The sequence below is a fragment of the Terrapene carolina genome, unplaced genomic scaffold (genome assembly GCF_002925995.2).
Source record: "Terrapene carolina triunguis isolate 2854851 unplaced genomic scaffold, T_m_triunguis-2.0 Scaffold243, whole genome shotgun sequence".
Lineage (NCBI taxonomy): Eukaryota > Metazoa > Chordata > Testudines > Emydidae > Terrapene > Terrapene triunguis.
In genome coordinates, this window is record NW_020664594.1 from 109,564 (window position 1) to 131,102 (window position 21,539).

The 21,539-nt window shown below is 48.8% G+C and overlaps 1 protein-coding gene across 1 annotated transcript in view; it reads right to left on the reverse strand.

The window, feature by feature from the left end:
* Positions 1-21,539, reverse strand: part of LOC112111072 (unconventional myosin-X-like) — a 214,155-nt gene that overhangs the window by 106,804 nt on the left and 85,812 nt on the right. The window contains exons 17-19 of the mRNA XM_026657427.1: positions 12,698-12,778; positions 10,376-10,500; positions 9,929-10,043 (exon numbers count right to left, since the gene is read on the reverse strand). Of these exons, the coding sequence (XP_026513212.1) occupies positions 9,929-10,043; positions 10,376-10,500; positions 12,698-12,778 (321 nt within the window). The remainder of the gene's footprint in view (positions 1-9,928; positions 10,044-10,375; positions 10,501-12,697; positions 12,779-21,539) is intronic.

The following is a 21,539-nucleotide window of genomic DNA, read 5'->3' on the forward strand; positions in this document are numbered from 1 at the left end:
CCACTGGAGAAGAAAGGCATCAGACAGGGAGCCCTCCTCGGACCCTTGGATTGAGCAGAACTCCCAGCACTTCTTGTTCAGCTTGGACGCAAACAGATCTATCTGGGGACACCCCCACCTTTGGAAAATCATATCGGACACTTCCAGGTGAAGGGACCACTTGTGGTGAGATGGGAAGGACCTGCTGAGGAGATCTACTAATGAGTTGTTGACTCCTGGGAGGTGTGAAGCTACTGGGAGGACGTTGTGCTGTACACAAAGATCCCAAAACTGGATAGCCTCCTGACATAGGGATGATGAGTGAGCGCCACTTTGTTTGTTGATGGAGACCATCGGTGTGGCATTGTCCATAAGAATGCGAACCACCTCGCCCTGTAGGTATGGAAGTCAAGCCTGGCAGGCTAGACATATGGCCTTGAGCTCTTTGACGTTTATGTGCTGGTGACAATCGCTTTGCGACCTGAGGCCTTGCATACTGAAGCTGCCTCGGTAAGCTCCCCAACCTTGATCAGAGGCATCAAAAATCAGGGTCGCCGAAGGAGGCAAAGTCATGAAGGGAATTCCATCCAGCATATAGCCAGGGTCTGTCCACCAGATGAGGGATGCCAGGACCTGTGATGGGATCGTCACCAGATGATCTAGCCTGTGTCTGATGGGTTTGTAGACTGTCACCAGCCAGGCCTACAGCGGTCGAAGGCGAAGTCTCACGTGTCTGACCATGTATGTACACGCTACCATATGGTCCAATAGTTTGAGGCAGACTCGAGCAGTGGTGAGGAAATATGCCCTTACCCAACTGATGAGATATGACATGGTCTGAAAACGGGACTCTGGCAGGAAAGCTCTGACTAGGGTAGAGTCCAGGACCGCTCTTATAAACTCTATTGACTGCACTGGAACCAGGGCAGATTTCTGCTCATTTATGATCAGCCCCCGGTTCTGACAAGTGTTTTGTACCAGCTCGAGACTGCTGTGGGCCTGTTCCCAGGAGCTGCCTCTGTTGGCTCAGTCATCGAGATGGGTAAATTTGCATCCCTTGACATCTTTGCATTTTGTGAAGGTCTTTGGCACTGTCGCAAGACTGAAGGGAAGCACCATAAACTGGAAGTGGCACTCACTTACTATGAAGCGAAGGAAGTGCCTATGGCCATGGAAAATGGAACTGTGGAAGTAGGCGTCCTTCAAGTCGAGGGCGGCATACCAGTCTCCTGGATCCAAAGAGGGAATGATGGAGGCTAGGGAGACCATGCGAAACTTCAACTTCTTGAGATACTTGTGGAGGAGAGACAGATCGAGAATGGGTGATAGGCCCCCCTTGGCTTTTGGTATTAGGAAGTACCGGGAATAGAAGCCCTTCCGTCTCATATGCAGAGGAAACTCCTCCACGACCCCCAGCCATAGTGGAGATTCTACCTTCTGGATAGGGAGCTGCTCATGAGAAGGGTCCCTGAAAGGGACGGGAAAGGAGGGTGAGGTACAGGAAAACTGAAGGGTGTAACTGGACTCGATGGTGTTGAGCACCCAATGTTCCAACGTGATATGGCGCCAATGATGGTAGGAAGCTGGCTAGCCGATCCAAAAACAAAGCAGGGGTTGGATCCAGAGACAAATCTGGTGTGTTGCCCTTGGGGGCAACCTCAAAACGCCTGCCTCTGCCCACTGGAGCAGCGGACGGTTGCCTGCTGTTGGGCCAAGGAGGACGGGCCACCTTTGAAGGAGCAGAGGCACCTAGAATGTCAAGGAGATCGTCCGACTACTACTTAAACTCCTCAATTTTGAGTCCCAAATTGGAGGCTACTTGCTTGAGCAGCTCCTGATGGGCTCGGAAATCATCAAGGGATACACTGGCAGTCCCCGCCACCGCATTGTCCAGGGACGAGGAAGAGGATGTGGCAACAGGCTGCACAGATGGCTCCTCCTCAGGCTCAGGAGCCATTTGCTCTGAGGCAGCTGGGGTCTCAGTGTCCTCTTCTTGATGCAGTTCTGTTACCGGTGCCTGCTGGGCCCCTGCTCTGGTTTGGGCCTCAGACCCCGACGAGAGTGCCTGGTACGATTGGGCCCTGGGTACCGTGGGAAGCCCCCAAGGATTCCAGATTTGCCACTGCTGGGGTCACTGGGCACGTGGCCATGGGCCCGCAGAGAAAACTGGCCCATAGTCAGGGCACCGATGCTGGTGATGGTAGGAGCCCTGGTCACTCCCTGATCCCAAGTACTCCTCTCTGTCCACGGTCTCGAGAGTGTGCCGGAGCCGATGACTAAGGGCTGGTCTATACTTAGCCGCTAGTTCGGCGGCTGGGGATCGAACTTCCGGGTTCGATTTATCGTGTTTGGTCTGGACGCGATAAATCGAACCAGGAAGTGCTCGCCGTCGACTGCGGTACTCCATCTCAACGAGAGGAGTACCGCGGAGTCGACGGGGGAGCCTGCCTGCCCCGTGTGGACCGCGTCTGAAGCGCGGTAAGTTCGAAGTAAGGTATGTCGACTTCAGCTACGTTATTCACGTAGCTGAAGTTGCGTACCTTATTTCGACTTGGGGGGTTAGTGTAGACCAGGCCTAAGTGCGCATGTCTGGAGAAGGCAATCGCCCACGGTGCTGTGAACGAGATCACGATCGGGGATGTCTGGACCTCGAACGGTACTGGGACGTCGACAGGTGCCAGGGTGGTGACCAGTGCCTCGATGATGAGTGGTGCTGGGACATCAATCGGCGCCGGGATATTGACCAGTGCCAGGACATCGACAAGCATCGTGCCAGCAATCTTTGACTTGCAGGCGAGCGGCTCCGCAAACATGGCTGACTTAAATCAAGGGGTGAGTGGCAACATGGCAAGTGGAACTGCGCTGGTGACAGCGGGGGTGCTGTCAGCACAGGCTTTCCCATGGAGTGGGCCACTCTGGTGGGTCCGCAAGGGCCTTATATAAGTCTCTGGCTGCAAGTGGCCCGGGAAGCGCCATTAGGTCCTTCGCAGCCTGGAAGGTCTCAAGCATTGATGGCACTAAGAAGTGCATAGAGTCCCGATCGCTCCCTGGAGTCGGTGGTGAGTATCGGGGCTGGATACGCTGGGTGGCAAACCCGCACCGGAGGACAGCTTTGGAGGTGGTGAGTGGCCCTGCGCAGGTCTTGGATCAATTGCTTCACTCAGCGTTGGAGAGCCGCTCCTAACTGGACACATCTTCTTGTGCTGCTTTCTGGCCGGCGAGGTGGATTGGTGCCGGGACCGTCCCAGTGCCGATGATGTGCTCCGCACTGACGTGGACGTGCTGGGCGCCAAGTTGTATGGTTCCGACGCCGGGCACAGGGCAGTTTCCATTAGAAATGCCTTCAGGTGTATGTCCCTATCCTTTCAGGTACGGGGCCTAAAATTTTTACAGATTTGGCACCTTCCCTTTACACGTGCCTCACCCAGGCACCTGAGAGAGCTTGTGTGTGGCTCACTAACTGGCATCGGTTTCGAGCAGGTGGCACACAGCTTAAACCCCAGGCAGTGGGGCATGCCCCATCCCTGGGACTCTAACTAACTAACGCTCAAACACTTAGCACTTAACACTAAGGAACTAGTTATAGTAAACAAAACTCATGGTCTGAGAAGCTAAGGGCACTTGCAAGAGCAAGCAGTGTTCCAGCCACTGTCACTGGTGGTCAGAAGGAACTGACAGGGTGCGGGGCCAGTGGCGCCCCATATACCGGCACATGAGCGCGGGGCTCCAGGGGGCACCAGAGCCGGCCCTATGGATACTGCTAAGGGAAAAATCTTCGGCTACCGTACATGTGGGCGCCCACACACCTACATGGAACAGACATGAACAAGCACTCGAAGAAGAACAAACTGTTGCTAACATTCTGTCTGTTTCACTCTGCCAGGCCCTAACCTCTAGCATACATCAGGACAGAGCCTGAGTCTCCTCTTATAAACAAAAGCTTGGCTATTGCCAGCAGGACAGCTGCACTAGTATTAATGAGAAACACAAAGCCCATCCTGCCCTCCCTTCCTCATTTCCTTTCCTGACCTACACAATCCACTATATTAATTCAGAGTCTTTTCCTTCCTCTTCCAAACAATCACTAGGGATAAGATTATCCTCCAATTCATTTTGCAGGAAGTATTCCCCCTTCTCCATGTCACCCCCTCCCTTCTGCCCCCCAAACTCCTTCCTAGGTTACATCCTTCCATGCCATGCTCTCCCCTCAAACCCCCTCTCCCCCTAAAAGAGTCATCGTTTAGTTCTAACTGGGTGACTCTCGGCATGAGGTAATACTTCTGCCTTCATAGTTAGTGTAACTGGTACAGAGGGTACACATGGGGCCACTGTTCTCTCTCCAGGGCAACTGATCCCCATCCTGTTCACTTCACTTTCACTCAAAAGACAGAAAATAAATCAAGTCTTCACTAGGAAAAAAGAACAGGAGTACTTGTGGCACCTTAGAGACTAACAAATTTATTAGAGCATAAGCTTTCGTGGGCTACAATCCACTTCTTCGGATGCATCAAGCTTATGCTCTAATAAATTTGTTAGTCTCTAAGGTGCCACAAGTACTCCTGTTCTTTTTGCGGATACAGACTAACACGGCTGCTACTCTGAAACTAGGAAAAAAGGTACGTTTTTAACTTGTGTTAGCCAACATGAAGCAACCTCCTGGTGAAGACAAGGCAGTTTGTAGGTATAACGTACGTTAGCAGGTCATGTAAACCCTTAGGCTCCCACTTAGTGTTTACCTCGACTTGCTAATGTGAAGACTGCCTTGTCCAGACTAGGATTCCACCTTCTGTCCAGCAATGTCAACACTACAAACTTCAGCTGGCCTAGCAATGTCGATCAGTGGTGTGAAGAGGTGTGATTGCTGGTGGACACAGCGATGTTCTGATAAAAGACCCTAGCATAGACGCAGTCATACTGGTAAAACTGCATGCTTATTATTTTGCTCAGGGAGGGTGGAACGAACTCACACTCCCCCACACTCTTCCCCTGTCACTTCAAGCTTCAATCTATGCTGATAATGCATCTGACCCCTTAGCTGCGTGTTTCCTCACTCTGACCTATTCGTTCGACCTGCAGCCCTGCTTCAACTCTCCCACTCATCACAAGGGTCATTTACTTGACTTGGTCTTCACCAAGCACTGCTCTCTCTCTGATCTCTCTGTTGCTAAATTCCCTCTCTCCAGCCATCACCTAGTCTCTTTCAACATTGCCCCTCAGACCCCTCCCTCAGACCCTGTCACTTCACCTTTCCACAACTTCAGTCCATCAGTTCTGAGGACTTCTTGTCCAGTCTCAGCCCTCTTCACACCGGCCCTGTCTTCCATTGAGATAGTTGTTGAGTCTCTCCATGCTTCACTCTCCTCCACTACTGACTTTTTTGCCCCTCTCCCCATCACAAGGTCCACCCTGCCAACCCCCAGCCCTGGATCACCCTGATCATCCACTTCCTCCACTCCTGCTCTCGCGCCACAATGCATCTCTGGTGAAAATTCCGTGACCAGGCCAACTTCCTCCACTACACATTCGTTCTCTCCTCCTTCAGTTCTGCCATCTTCCTAGCTAAACAACTCTGCTTCTTCAATTTAATTGAATTTCACACATGCAACCTCAGCCACCTTTTCACTTCCTTTGACTCACTCCTCAAACCTTCCAGCCTCCTCCTATCTCACTGATTTCTTTCAAGAGAAATTGACAAAATATAACAACCTGTCCTTACCACCCCCTTCGCTTGCCTTCCCTCCTGCCTTCCCCTCCTGCAACTCTCTTTTCCTTCTCACTGGTCACAGATGCAAGAGTTTCTTCTATTGTCTCTTTCTCCAACCCCTCCACTTGCCTCCCATCCCACCTCCCCATCTCCCTCATGTTCACGCTCATCCCCGCCCTTACACAGCTCCTTAACTTCTCATTCTCCTCTGGTTCTTTCTTCTCACAATGCAAACATGCTTTAGTCTCCACCATTTAAAAAAATATTTTGTTCTTGAGCCCTTAATAATAGCTCTTTAAAAAACTGCCAACTCTTTTTTCCTTAGACTTGCTTCCCACAGGATCTTACCTACCAATTGCCTGAGTTTGCTAAAGTCTGCCTTCTTGAAGTCCAATTTCCTTTATTCTGCTGTTTTCCTTCCTACCATTCCTTAGAATGAACTCTCCCATTTCATGATCAATTTCACCCAAGCTGCCTTCCACTTTCAAATTCTCAACCAGTTCCTCCCTATTTGTCACAATCAAATCTAGAACAGCCTCTCCCCTAGTCACTTTCTCCACCTTCTGTAATAAAAAGTTGTCTCCAATGCATTCCAAGAACTTGCTGGATAATCTGTGCCCTGCTGTGTTATTTTCCCAACAGATGTCTGGGAAGTTGAAGTCCCCCATCACCACCAAATCTTGTCCTTTGGATGATTTTGTTAGTTTTTTTTTTAAACTCATCCACCTCTGCTTCCTGGTTAGGTGGTCTATAGTAGATCACCCTTTTATCTTTACCCAGAGGCTTTCAACAGGTCTGCCTCCCACTTCTATCTCAAGCTCAGTGCAAGTGTATACATCTTTGAGATACAAGGCAACACCTCCTCTCTTTCCCCCCTGCCTGTCCTTCTTGAATAAGCTGTTCCCTTCTATACCTCCATAAATCAAACTCTAATAAGCTTTCAAGCAGCATTTTTCTTACTTTGCCTATCTGCACATTTTAATCATCATCTATGGAAAGATTTTTTCATCAGTTTGTGTGCTTACAGTAAAATTGACGATTATCAACATTTACTGATAAAAATCGAATCCTTCCAACCATGGTTGTTATACTCCAACCACTGCTCAAAGCAACTAACCTAATGACCTACCACCCACTATCTAACTTCCTGAGCAAGAAAAATGAGAAGACCCTTAGGTGCACCTAGACACTACCAAAATCCTGGATTTTTTTCTATTCAAGCTTCAGACCAGGACACAGAAGCAAAACATAGCTGGTGGCACCGTTTGATGATCTTGTGCTTCAATGATACAGATTCTGCTTGTCTTTTCTCACAGTTTTCCACAATTTGTTTCTCAACATTATCTTTTTCAGAAGTAGACAGTCCTCTCTTTCTAGGGCTCACCCATGATTCCCGAGCATTTTGCTGTTTCAAGTCAGTAGTTCTTCCACTATTACTTCCTTTTTGAGTTTGCACAGACTCTAGTCTCTTCTTTGGTGATCTTGATCGTACTTGAGAACGAGGAGATAATTCTTCTGGATGAGCGATACTACGGTTTCTTAAGGTTTGACCACAAAAGTTTTCATCCAAACCATTTAACCCCACTGTTGATCTTGTAACACGAGTAGATCGAGAAGCAGCCATACTATGGCAAGTCCCTAAAGTATGTTCATCATGATCCAGTCATTGGGAAACCTGGCTCCCGCTATCTCGCGTGCACGGAGCCCGCCGGCAGAGGAGCCGTTTCCCCTCCTCGTTCTCTCCGTGCCGCACAGGAGAGGGGGAGGGATAGCTCAGTGGTTTCAGTATTGGCCTGTTAAACCCCAGGTTGTGAGTTCAATCCTTGAGGGGGCCATTTAGGGATCTGGGGCAAAAATCTGTCTGGGGATTGGTCCTGCTTTGAGCAGGGGGTTGGATTAGATGATCTCGTGAGGTCCCTTCCAACCCTGATATTCTGTGATTCTGTGAATGATCAGGAACAGTCAGCATGGATTCACCAATGGCAAGTCGTGCCTGACTAACCTAATTGCCTTCTATGAGGAGATAACTGGCTCTGTGGATGTGGGGAAAGCAGTGGATGTGTTATTCCTTGACTTTAGCAAAGCTTTTGATACGGTCTCCCACAGTATTCTTGCCGCCAAGTTAAAGAAGTATGGGCTGGATGAATGGACTGTAAGGTGGATAGAAAGCTGGCTAGATCGTCGGGCTCAATGGGTAGTGATCAATGGCTCCACGTCTAGTTGGCAGCCAGTATCAAGCAGAGTGCCCCAAGGGTCGGTCCTGGGGCTGGTTTTGTTCCATATCTTCATTAATGATCTGGAGGATGGCGTGGACTGCACCCTCAGCAAGTTTGCAGATGACACTAAACTGGGAGGAGTGGTAGATACACTGGAGGGTAGGGATAGGATACAGAGGGACCTAGATATATTAGAGGATTGGGCCAAAAGAAATCTGATGAGGTTCAACAAGGACAAGTGCAGAGTCCTGCACTTAGGACTGAAGAATCCCATGCACTGCTACAGACTAGGGACTGAATGGCTAGGCAGCAGTTCTGCAGAAAAGGACCTAAGGGTTACAGTGGACAAGAAGCTGGATATGAGTCAACAGTGTGCCCTTGTTGCCAAGAAGGCTAACTGCATTTTGGGCTATATAAGTAGGGGCACTGCTAGCAGATCGAGGGACGTGATCATTCCCCTCTATTCGACATTGGTGAGGCCTCATCTGGAGTACTGTGTCCAGTTTTGAGCCCCACACTACAAGAAGGATGTGGAAAAATTGGAAAGAGTCCAGCAGAGGGCAACAAAAATGATTAGGGGGCTGGAGCACATGACTTATGAGGAGAGGCTGAGGGAACTGGGATTATTTAGTCTGCAGAAGAGAAGAATGAGGGGGGATTTGATAGCTGCTTTCAACTACCTGAAAGGGGGTTCCAAAGAGGATGGATCTAGACTGTTCTTAGTGGTAGCAGATGACAGAACAAGGAGTAATGGTCTCAAGTTGCAGTGGGGGAGGTTTAGGTTGGATATTAGGAAAAACTTTTTCACTAGGAGGGTGGTGAAGCACTGGAATGGGTTACCTAGGGAGGTGGTGGAATCTCCTTCCTTAGAGGTTTTTAAGGTCAGGCTTGACAAAGCCCTGGCTGGGATGATTTAGTTGGGGATTGGTCCTGCTTTGAGCAGGGGGTTGGACTAGATGACCTCCTGAGGTCCCTTCCAACCCTGATATTCTATGATTCTATGAATGGAAAAGTACCATACGGCCATGCTGTCCTGACTTAAAGATGTATCAGAGTTTAGTGGGAATATGCTGAGGTGTCTCCAATCTTTCCACTCAGACTATACCCAGAGCCATGTTATTGATAACCCTCTTCTCCAATCAGATCCCTCACAGGTGGAGTTCCACAGGGAACCACCCGCTCCAACATTCTAGTCCACTTCTTTGAGGAGCTGCTAGGAAGACAGACAGACAGACAACATAATTATTGTTGGCAACAACCCATAGAGAGCACCCAGCTCTCTCTCCTTTACATCTAATGCAAACAGCACTATTTCCAGCTCTCTCGGTGCCTGGAAGACATCAGCACCAAGACAAGACAGAAGAGCTAAGATTCACCAAAACAGAAACAAACCTCTGTCGGAGTTGGAGGCTCAGCATATGGATAGATTTCCCTGAAAAATGTTGATGACTACATAGACTCCAGCAGCTAAGCTCCTGTAGCAGGAGATTGATGCAAACCTGAAGATCCAGCTGACCTCCTCCACACATTTTTTATATACACCAAAGCAGCACCTCACTAACCCACCTCAAAATCCTTGAGTTGGCTCTGTACATAGTGACATGATCACAGCGGGCAGGAGTTAGTTAGACTGGACACGAGAAGGGAGCAAAGTATTGTTTTGCAGGTCCATCCAAAAATCCAAAGCTAGTTCTGCTTGGGTCCTTTAAAACTAGACTTGACTAAGCAATAGTAAACGTACAGTAGGGAACAATCCTGTGCTGTCCAATGGGAGAAAGAAAAGGGCTGTTGGGTCTCATCTAATCTATCTCCAAATATATAATTCGGGAAGCATTTGAGACATTACAGGTCAGCAGCATAGCTCAGTCAGTGACCTTCAGTGGTACGACTACTCAGTGCCATTAGTTTACTTCCACCTGCTGTTTATTGGAGTGCTCCTCTGTATATCACCTTTCAATTAAACTCTCTTGCATCAGGAATTACTTCCTTCCCCTCACCCAATGGACCTTTTTCTACACTGAGGTAATACCTTGTTTTTACCCAGCTGCCACTCTTTCCTGGTGCTGTCATATGTCTGTAGGAAATGTGCACACACAGCCTTGGTGTTGTCTGGGACACTCAGATTCTTCATGAGCATCTTGTACCTGAGAACCAAACACAATCTCTTGACATAAAAGTATGTATGATACTATCCTCTCCATTTCTAACATGCTTCAAAACCTTCCTCTTCCCATTCATCCTCCCACAAGGTTGTCTTATCTGCCCATCTGGGAACTTCTCTTTTTCATGTTCTTTATCCAACTGCGGTTGGACTGACCTCCAGTCCAGAAACTTTCACCTCCGACTTGCAGCTACCCCCATAATATGGTTGACATGGAGACAACACAAAAGACATCCAAAATTTGGGAACAGTGCCAGTGACTAAAATTATAGAGAAAAGGAACATATCACCACCCACCTCCATGTTACCCATTACCTGCTGAGGAAATCCGGGAAGAGACGCCGTATGGGGAAGCCTGCTCTTCGAATTTTCACTGTCTCCAGCATCCCAGAGTACCGGAGCTGGTTTAGAACTACATCCGGGTTAAAGAGGTTTGGTGCCTAGAAGACCAAGATCAGAAACCAACCAAGAGAAAGAGAGACATCTAAGCAAGTAGTAATACCAGACTTAACCCTTTGCTTGCTGGCATGGTGTCTCTTTATCTGAACGTTGTAAGAGGCACACAGACACATACCCACAGCTCCCTGGGAAGTTAACCCTGAATGTTAAGGGCCCCAGCTGAAAGATGGGTCAGTTTGACACAAATGGCAAGCAGCTGCCACAAAAAGACACTCAGCACTGGAACAGAGGTAGGAGGGAGCTGGGTGCACCCATATCAAGAGCAAACTGCAACATCTTCCATAGCTCAGAGTCTAGCAGGGAAGTGGGCAATGAACTGTGCTGAGCCACTGCTCCCTCCACTCCCACTGCAGCCCATTCATGCAGAAAATTACACTGTTCTCAACTGTGGGCTCTGATGCAGCTGGGGGATCAGCAAGAGAGAGGGCACCTGGCTTCCTGCTCATCAAATGTAACAGTAGTGTCCAGCAGCCCAGAGGCAAAACTGCAGACATGCCTGCTGCCTTCACAGCTCAACTGGATGAGTGAGAATCCAAATGAGAGCCCAATGAATCCCTGAAAGAACGGAGCTAAAAGGCAGGAAGGAGCTTCTATCCTGGGGCAGGAGCTTGCAACAGGCCCTGCTCCTAAAGAGAAACACTATCTCTAGGACACTGACTGATGGACATCACAACACAGAGATTCTGCCCTTCTCCAAGTTCTCCATCTAGTCTGGTCAAGACTCCTCCTTGCTGCCACTTTTCTGAGTGTCAAGGTGAAACTTTCCAGAGAGCTAATCTGAAGCATCTTCACTCCTGCCCTGTTAATGGAACGAAGCTTTATCCTCCTCTCTGTTTCAGGAAAGAGCTCTGCAGGGGGACTTTTCCTGCAACAAGGCCCTCTTTGGAAAAGGCCCATTTCGACAGGTTTGTCTCCTTCTCTCCCCCTCCCGCCCCCACTTCCTATGTGGGGCTCCAGACCTGGAGAAACTGGTCTGTTCTCTCGCTACCCCCATCTCTAAGAGACAAGGAATCAACACTGATGGATTTTCTGAGTCCAGGAAATTAGAAAGAGGCACAAAGATCATTGCAATGTGAAAGCAAATCTAGCTGATACCCTGGAGCATGGCCACAGTGCAACATGCTGCAGAGAAATCCCCATTCAGGGGTGCTGCTGTACAAGTCACAGGTGAATGAGAAGTTTACTGGCCCAGCTTGCAAGGCCTTTGATTTTGGGATAGTTAAAAAAAACAGAAGTGGGAAATGGGGGACACAAAGAACCCTTGACATTTGTTTAGCAGAGCCACAACTTCAAGCACCTCTGCAATTATCTATAGATCAAAGAAATGGCAGATGACACAAATTAACACCTTCCAGCATAATAAAACCCACCTCTGCCCATCCTCCCACTTTTAATATGCTGACACCTAGAATGACTTCTCTCCCAGACAGAGAGAAGAGAGATAATAATGGTGGGGGTGGAGAGCGACAACGGGAACCCTGGTCTGGAGATGGGAGAAATGGAAGGCACACAGAACCCTTGGCAGGGGGAGAAATTAGGGATCATACAAATCTCTGGCAAGAGGAGAGAATGGGGGACCCTGGAACGGAAGGAAGGGGTAGCAGGGACATACAGAAAACCTGGCATGGTGGCAAAATGGAGGACCTTGGTATGGGAGGCAATGGGAGTGCACACACAGCTCCTGGCATAAGGGTGACAATGGGGGAACCAGGAACACACTAGAGTCCCTGGCATGAGGGAGGGGATGAGGGCAGTCCCAGGGAGTCCGTGAAATAGAGGGGGAGGGACATGGGGAGGGAGGAAATGGAATATTCAAGGAGCCCCTGATGTGTGCAATGCACTTGGCCTACGGAAGCTATGAAGTGTGCAACCCCCTTAGTCTACTACACATGCCCCAAATCCCAGAGCAGATTCCCACTCCCAAAACAAACAGGAATCACTCGCCACCTTTGTCCCACTGCAGGCGATGCACAGGGTCCTGCTTCCGAGCTGTGTTAGCACAAAGAACGGTGGGAACAGTTCTTACACGCCGTGCCAATACGAAGGGTGGGATGCATTTTTCTTCAGTTTAAAAAAAACTCACAAGAGAGGGGCAAGAGGCAGAATTTCTCTCCCCATATCCTCATCATGGGCTCAGGAAGATGTCCCTCCTCCCTCCCCCCGAGGGGTGGGACTCACCTTTTCCGTGTTTGGTTTGATGCAGCGAATGAAGAATGGATTGGAAGTGCTGAGTGTGGCCATCAGGGAATGGAGAGAGTCCTGAAAACACCAAGATAAAACTAGAAAAGCAGTCATTCCAGCAGGGCCTGGGGGTCTCTGGGCTCCTGTCTGAGTACAGGGGACTCTTAAGCAGCCCCCTATTCCTAAACTCTCGCCTTGACTCCACCCTCTCTTCCGCCATGCTTCTCCTTGAAGTCACATAGTCAGTTTAATAAAAAATTTAAAAATCACATGTCAGTGAAAAATGTTTACCTGCTGTTATTGACTAACCTTGCAAGGCCTTACACTTAACGGCATTTTTTTGTCTGTAATGTGGTAACTTTTCAACATTTCAACCAATTGATTCCAAAATTTCAGGAAATATTTTAGGCATCAATGAACAGAACCCTACTGATTTTGGTGAAAATTGGAAAAACCAAAAGGGGGAAATAAGGGAGACACAGAGCACCTAGCACCCAGTTACCAGAAGCAGCAGCTTCAATCAGCAAGGTAAGTAGAGAGCAAAGAACCAGTTGATGGTGGCCATTAACATCTTCCAACACAACAATACCCCCATTTTATAATTACCAGTCCTCCCAATACAGTTTAAAACACTGGCACCCTAAACGAGAAAAAAAAGAAGAAAGAAGGAGGAGGGGCAATGAGGGTGCACACAGAACCTCTGGTGGGAGGGGAAAAAACAGTTACTAACCTCCCGTAACTGTTGTTCTTCAAGATCCGTTGCACATGTCCATTCCAATGTAGGTGTGTGCACAGCCCGAGCACAGTCACTAGAAACTTTTCCCTAGTGGTATCTGTCAGGTTGGCTCTGGTGCCCTCAGGTACCGTGTGCTCAAAGTGCCAATATAAAGGGCCTTGCTGACCCTGCCCCCCCCCCACCCCAGTTCCTTCTTTTCGGCTAACTCCGACAGGGAGGGTCTTGGAATGGACATATGCAACACATCTCGAAGAACAGTTATGGAAGGTTAATAATCATTTTTTCTTCTTCAAATTCTTGATCATGTCTACTCTAATGTAGGTGACTCCCAAGCAGTTGTATAGGAGGTGGGCTTGGAGTTCATGGACATGCCGACTGCAAAACCGCTCAGCCAAAGATGGCATCATCCCTGGCCTGTTGGGTGATGGCGTAGTGTGCCAAGAACATGTGTGCCAATGACCAGGTGACTGCAATGGAACGGTGAAACCACTTTCAGGAGGAAAACAGGGTGCGGACACAACTGCACCTTATCCTTAAAGAAAATCATATACAGGGGCTCCAATGTGAGGGCACAAATCTCCAAAATTCTTCTAGCCAAAGGGATGGCCACTAAAAAGGCCACCTTCCGGGAGAGGTGAGTTAACGAATACATTGCCAGTGGCTTGAATGGGACCCATAAGCTTTGATAAGACGCAGTTTAGGTCCCAGAGAGGAATGGGATCTCTAACCTGGGGGGTATATCCTCTCTAGGCCTTTAAGGAAACAGATAACCATCTCATGATGGAAGATGGACTGATTGTCGACCGGGGGATGGGAGGCCAACATCACTGCAACGTCAGCCTTGATGGAAGAAACAGCCAAGCCTTGCTGTTTCAGAAGCAACAAGTATTCCAATATAACCTGCAATGAAGAACTTGGGGGTGGAACTCCACGCTGGGAAGATGGGAGAAACGCTTCCATTTTGCAAAGTAAGTAGCTCTGATGGAGGGCTTCCTACTACCTAGCAGGACCTGACAAACCTGTTCCGAGCAAGCCTGCTCTTCAGAATTCAGCCACGAAGCTTGCAGGCTGTCAGATGAAGAGAGCTGAGGTTCAGATGGAGCAACCAACTGTGGTCCCGAGAGATCAGGTCTGGATATAAAGGAAGCGGGAGCGGGGCCTCCACTGAGAGGCCTAATAGGGTGGTGAACCAATGTTGCCTGGGCCAGGCCGGGGCTATGAGAATGACCCAAGTCCCAGTCCCGCTTGATCTTAATCAGAACCTTGTGCATTAGCAGGATAGGAGAAAAGGCGTAATACAGGTAATCTATCCACGGTAGCAGAAAAGAGTCCATGAGAGACCCTGGGCTCTGCTTTTGTAGGGAGCAGAACTGGTCACATATCCTGTTGATTTGGGTAGCAAACAGATTTATCTGAGGAGTCCCCCACCATTGGAAAATGTTCTTTGTGATGCCCGGCCAAAGAGACCACTTGTGGTCAGTGAAGAAAGACCTGCTGAGGCGATCCACCAGCTGGTTCTGTGCTCCCGGGTGGTGAGAAGGCTTGAGGTGGATTGAATGCACGATGCAGAATTCCCACAGATAGCTTGCTTCCCTGCACAGCAGGGAAGAACATGCCCCACCCTGCCTATTGATGTAAAAACGGCTGTTGTGTTATCCATGAGAATCCATATGTCCTGGTTTGCAGTATGAGGCAGGAACGCCTGGCAGGCTTGGATGACTGCCCTGAGCTCTCTGACGTTGATATGAAGAGAGAGCTTTTCTAGTGACCAGAGGCCTTGAGTCCTGAGGGGCCCTAAATGGGCTCCGCAGCCCAGTGCCGTCGCATCTGAAACTGGGGACGTTGAAGTTTTGGGCCGCAAAAAGGGTATTCCTGCATGAACCGTGCGATGGTCCAGCCACCAATCCAGGGAAGCAAGGACTCAAAAAGGTATGGTGAGAACTGAGTCCAGATGGTGACAGGTAGCTGAGTACACCACGGCCAGCCATCCTTGACGAGGTCTGAGGTGCATCCTTGCGTGTTGCACGACGTAAGTGCATGATGCCAAGTGGCCCAGAAGTCTCCGGCAGCTCTACACTGCTGTAACCAGGTGGGTCTTGAGGGAACTTACTGGGACCATGGTCACCTCTTCCCCCAGAGGCCCAGTGCCCCCGTTTGCTCCTCTCTGCCCCCTCCTCCCATTGCTCGCCCTTAAGGTAGGGAAAATGGGAGTAGAACCCCTTTCCTCTCAAGTTTTGTGGAACCTCTTCCATGGCTCCCATCCGAAGAAGGGATTGGGCTTATTGGTCCAAGAATCGCTTGTAAAAAGGGTCCCCGAAGAGGAAAGGGGAGTAGAAACAAACTGGAGACTAGTGTATCCCACTTCCACTGTGCACAGCACCCAGTGGTCCGAGGTGATAATGATGAAGTGGGACAGATGGTCCAAAAACAGAGGTGCAACTGCATCTGATATAAGGGATACTGGGATAGGGACCTTGAGCATCGTGTCAAAAGGGGAGCTTCAAGCTCCCTGAGTGCCTGAGAGCAGCATGCGTCAGTCCCAAGGCAGAAGCTGGCAAAAGCAAAGTACTGGGCACACTGCTGGGGCCTGTAATGATTCCTAGAAGCCGCTGGGGTACATAACCCTAGGGACTTCATGATTGTCCTGGAATCCTTAAGCTTGTGGAGCTTAGCACTGATCTTCTCTGAGAAGAATGAGGATCCTTCAAAGGGGTGATACTGGAGGGTTTGCTGGACCTCTGAGGAAGACCAGAAGACTGTAAACAAGAGCTCCGGTGCATGGTTACCACGAAGGCCATGGATCTGGCCACAGAATCAGTCATGTCAAGGGCCGCTATGGTTTTCCCTGCATCAACCAGCGAGGAGACTTCCTGCCTGGCTTCTTGAGGGAGCAGATCCTTAAACTTGTGCGTGCCATCCCACATATTAAAACATAGCAACCCAGCAGTGCCTGCTGGTTTGCCATCCTAAGTTGCAACCCTCCAGTAGAGTAGACCTTTCTGCAAAATAAATCCAACTTTTTGGAGTCTTTTGCCTTAGGCGTTGCCCCCAATTGCCCTTGGCAATCTCTTTCGTTGGTGGCCAATGCTACCAGGGACCCTGGAGGGAGATGTGAGTATAAGAACTCGTAACCTTGGGCTGGCACATAATACTTCTGCTCCGTACGCTTTGATATAGGGGGAAGGGAAACAGGGGTCTGCCACAGAATCGTAACCGAGTCCATGATAGCCTCACTGAGTGGCAGGGCCACCCTCGAGGGGCCCGCTGGTGTCAAAATGTCCAGCAGGCTATGAGAAGACTCCTTGACCACCTCTGCCTGGATGCCCAAATTTGATGCCACCTGCTTTAACAAGTCCTGGAGAGCCTTGTGGTCATCTTAGGAAGGAGACATGCCAGCTGCCAATACCATCTGCTCTGGGGAGGAGGAAGCCAGCATCGACTGAGGGCCCTCCACCCCTCCTTCCGTATCGGCCGAGACCCATGGGCCCTCCTCTTGATGCTCGGTACCGGAGTCTGGATCAGGAGTCTCCCATCGAGCCACTGGTGGTGCTCTACTCTCGGAGGCCACCAAATAGGAGTGCCTTGAGAGGGGACCCTGGGCTGGGGGGAAACCCCACAGGTTCCAGAGGGCCATTGCAATGGCACCAGCCTCCAAGGACCAGAGGGCAAGCACTCCGTGATACGCTTGTGTTTGGTTTGGTGGGGTAGGAGTGCCTCGGGGAGTAGTGCAGGTGGCTGCAAACAGAGTATGACCCTACTTCTGACTCCGAAGACAGAGTCCTGGCAAGGCGACTAGGGAGGTGTGGACCCCATCAGTGCCGGAGATCAGTGCAGTGATAGTGAAGCCTGCACCGAGGCTAGCATGGAGGGTTTTCCCCTGGATGGTACCACGGTCGTGATTCCAGGCAGAGGCTGGGAGAAGATGGTTCCCTGGCCGATGATACCAGTAGCACCAATTCCTGCACCGCTGGAGATATAGACAGCAGCAATGAGAGCAGGTCCCTGACTGCTGCAAACGCCTCCAGAGTTGACAGCACTGTAAACATACTGGTAACAGGCTGCCTGCCTGAAGACAGTACCAAGGGGCAGGAGTTAGCAGGACCTGTGTAGGCTCCTGAGTCACTGGTATCAGCTGTTGCGGTGCCAAAGTAGAAGAGTGGCCTGATACAGGTCTCACTTTATCCCTGTCCCCAGGCCTGGCCGACTTTGGCGCCAGGAATTGACCCCTCTCGTCTAGCTGCCTCTTGTGCTTCTTCTTAGGCACGAGGGATGGGGAATGATGCCAAGACTCATACAGTGGGAGGAGCACTCTGCACCATCACCGAGGTACTCAGTGCCGAGTCTGAGCAACTCGGCTCTGAAGCAGGTCCCAAAGCTGCCTTCATAAGAAGGACTTTTAATCTCGCCTCTTGGTCCTTTTTTGTGCGAGATTTGAAGCCCTTACAGATCTGGCAGCGGTCCTTCCTGTGAGTCTCTCCCAAGCACTTGAGACAACTCGAGTGCAGGTCGCTCAGGGGCACTGACATGCTGCAGGAGGCACAGGGCCTGAAGCCTAGTGAACGAGGCATGCCCTGGCACCAGGGAACGGATGAACTTCACCAACTGAAGGAGAAAAGACCCAACCCTAATAGACTAAAACTGACTAAACTATATACAATGATACACACTACAAAAAAACAGCGAATACCACTGGGAAAGTTTCCTGAAGCAAAGAGAGCAGCTCCAGTGACCATCATGGGCAGTAAGAAGGAACTGAGGGGGTTCAAGGTTGGGAGGGCCCTTTATACCAGCGCTATGAGCACACGGCACCAGAGGGTGCCAGAGCCAACCTGACCGATACCACTGTAGGAAAATTTCCGGTAACTGTGCTCGGGGTGTGCACACACCTACACTGGAAAGGATGTGCTAGCACTCGAAGAAGAAATGGGAGATGCTGGTATGGCAGGCATGGGGAAATGGAAGAGCATGGGGATGCAGAGACCCCTGCATGGGAGGAAAATGGGGAATCGTGGCATGGGGGAGAAGGGGCGGGCATGAGAGGAAATGGGGGGCACACAGGGCCCTGACATGGGGAGGAAGGCAGAATAGGGGCACATACAGAGCTCCTGCTGGAAGGGATGGGAGACCTTGGTATGGGGAGGAAGGGGGAAAATGGGATATGCAGAGTCCCTGGCATGGTGGGGGAAGAGAATGGAGAACCCTGTGTGATGATATCGGGGCTCTGGCTATACAACTTATGAATTCTGGTTGCTACTGCAAAGTTATTATGAACTGTTACTATGGAAACTGCTGTACCATGAATGCCTATTGCCTGTTTATCCCCCAAGTCTTACCAGCCTGAAAAACATGTCTTTTGTGAAGGAAGGGGGAAAGTCTGAAGCAATTAAAAGTTACCAAACACAGAAGAAAGACTGACAGGAGACCATCCTCAGGATTAAATAAGGAGTCACACGGGGAACTGGAGAGAGGGCCACCCCAGAACAAGAAGCTTTGGAAATAAGAGAGAAAGATCACAGAAGCCAGGGAGGAAGTGTGCATGAGGGAGAAGCAACCCAGCATATAGGGGTCTGCATGAGGCAAGGGGCTACTTCCCTGAGCCCAGATAGCCCCCCAAGAACTGGTAAGGGAAGGGTGGGCAAGCAATCACCACTGTGGTTAGGACATTCATTGTTTTCTAAATAATGATATAAAGCACAAGAAAATACAGATCAAGTAAAAGAGCAATTGTGTTGGACCAGAGGCGTAGCGAGTGCCCTCCATACCCTCCGACCGGAGGGGACCCCGCAAGGAAGGGGGCCCCTAAAAGTGGCAAAAAAAATGTAAGGTATAACTAGGTAAGTGACATTTATTGACGCTATTGCACAATCCATGTCGGTTTTACTGACAAAACCGTGAAGTTATTATGATATATCATAATGCTATTGGCTACATCAGTTGTCTGTCGGTCAGTTTCGAATTTTAGTTGGACCCATTCAAAGAATGTGTATTTGTGTTCATAATGGCGGTCGGCGGATAAATGTTATTAATTTAGTTGTTTAATTTTTTATCGTTTGAAACGATTAGTTTCCAACGCAGAAGCATGCTTTGTGATGTCTAAGAGAACGTATAAGAGCGGAGCTAGTAAACGAAAGGCAGCAAAAGATGCCGAGAAGGAACTTGAGAAAATTCCAAAGTTATCAACGTATTTTGTGCTGCAATCCAACGTACAGGTACAGGCACATGAAACGGACAGCGCTAGCAGCGACGAATCATATCCAGAAGTATCCAGAAGTGCTTCAAGTGAGGCAGAAGGTGAAGCCAGTTGTTCTACCAAACAAACTGTGACAGATATTCCAGCTGCTGCCGGGAAAGAAGTATCTGAAGCTGAACCACTGACTGATGATCCAGGAGATTGGCCGTCTATAATATCGGACAGGCAAGTGTGTGACATTGTTGCACGTGGCCCACCGCAGCAGAATGAAAGTCATGAATTTCCATTTAATGAGGAAAGACGGAGGTTCACAAGTACTCATTTCTATCGAACCATGGCAAATGGCGAGAAAATAAGACATTCATGGTTAATGTACTCAGTTCAGAAAGATGCCATTTTTTGTTTTTGTTGTAAATTATTTGGCACTGGCGACATACCGCTACGTCGTGGAACATCTGCTTGGAAAGCACTGTCAAAAAGACTTCAGCAGCATGAAACAGGCAAAGGTCATCAAGACTGTATGGTGAAATGGTTTGACCTTCGGTCAGGCATAGTAAACCATACATCTATTGACCAACTCAAATTGCAGGCTTTTCTGAAAGAAAGAGATTTCTGGAGAAATGTTGTCAAACGCATGGTTGATGTCGTTATTTTCTTGTCCGAAAGAAACTTGGCATTTCGAGGAAGTAATGAAAAGCTCGGCGATCCTTCGAATGGCAACTTTTTGGGACTGTTTGAATTGCTTGCAAAGTATGATACTGTCCTCAACGAACTTTTACAGAGGATTAAGAAGGCAGAGACACATGTTCAGTACCTCAGTCCACAGATCCAAAACGAGCTGATTCAACTTGTTGCCAGTAACATTCAAGAGGCCAACATAGCGCAGCTTAAAAAAGCAAAATATTATTCAGTTATTTTGGACTGTACTCCCGACGTGTCACATGAAGAACAGATGTCTGTGGTGTTATGCTTTGTTGAATGCAACGGTGAAGATGGTGTCAATATTCGTGAAGCGTTTGTTGGTTTTCTTAATGTTCATGATACAACTGGTGAGGGCTTATTGGAAGCGTTTCTTGAAAAGGCAAACAACTTAGGAATAGACATTGCTGACATGAGAGGCCAAGCTTATGATAACGGCGCAAATATGAGAGGAAAGAATAAAGGAGTTCAAGCCCGCATGCTAGAAATAAATGACCGTGCCAAGGAAACTTGGAACAAATTGATAAATTAACAGTAATAAGTCACCAGGATCAGGTGGTATTCACCCAAGAGCTCTGAAATAACTCAAATATGAAATTGCAGAACTACTAACTGTGGTATGTAACCTATCACTTAAATCAGCTTCTGGACCAGATGACAAAAGGATAGCTAATGTGATGACAAATTTTAAAAAGGCTCCAGAGAGGATCCTGGCAATTACAGGTCAGCAAGCCTAACTGCTGTACCAGGCAAATTGGTTGAAACTATAGTAAAGAACAGAATTATCAGACATATAAATTAACAGGATTTGTGGGGAAAAGTCTACACGGCTTTTGTAAAGGGAAATCATGCCTCACCAATGTATTAGAATTCTTTGAGGGAGCCAACGAACATGGGCAAGGGTAATCCAGTGGATATAGTGTACTTGGATTTTCAGAAAGCTTTTCACAAGGTCCCTCACCAAAGGCTCTTAAACAAAGTACTCAGTTATGGAATAAGAGAGAAGGACCTCTCATAGTTAAAACACAGGAAACAAAGGGTAAGAATAAAAGGTCAGTTTTCAGAATGAAGAGGTAAATAGTGGTATCCCCCACGGGTCTGTACTGGGACCAGTGCTGTTCAACATATTAAAAAATTATCTGGAAAAAAGGGGTAAAGAGTGAGGTGGCAAAGTTTGCAGATGATACAAAATTACTCAATGTAGTTAAATCCAA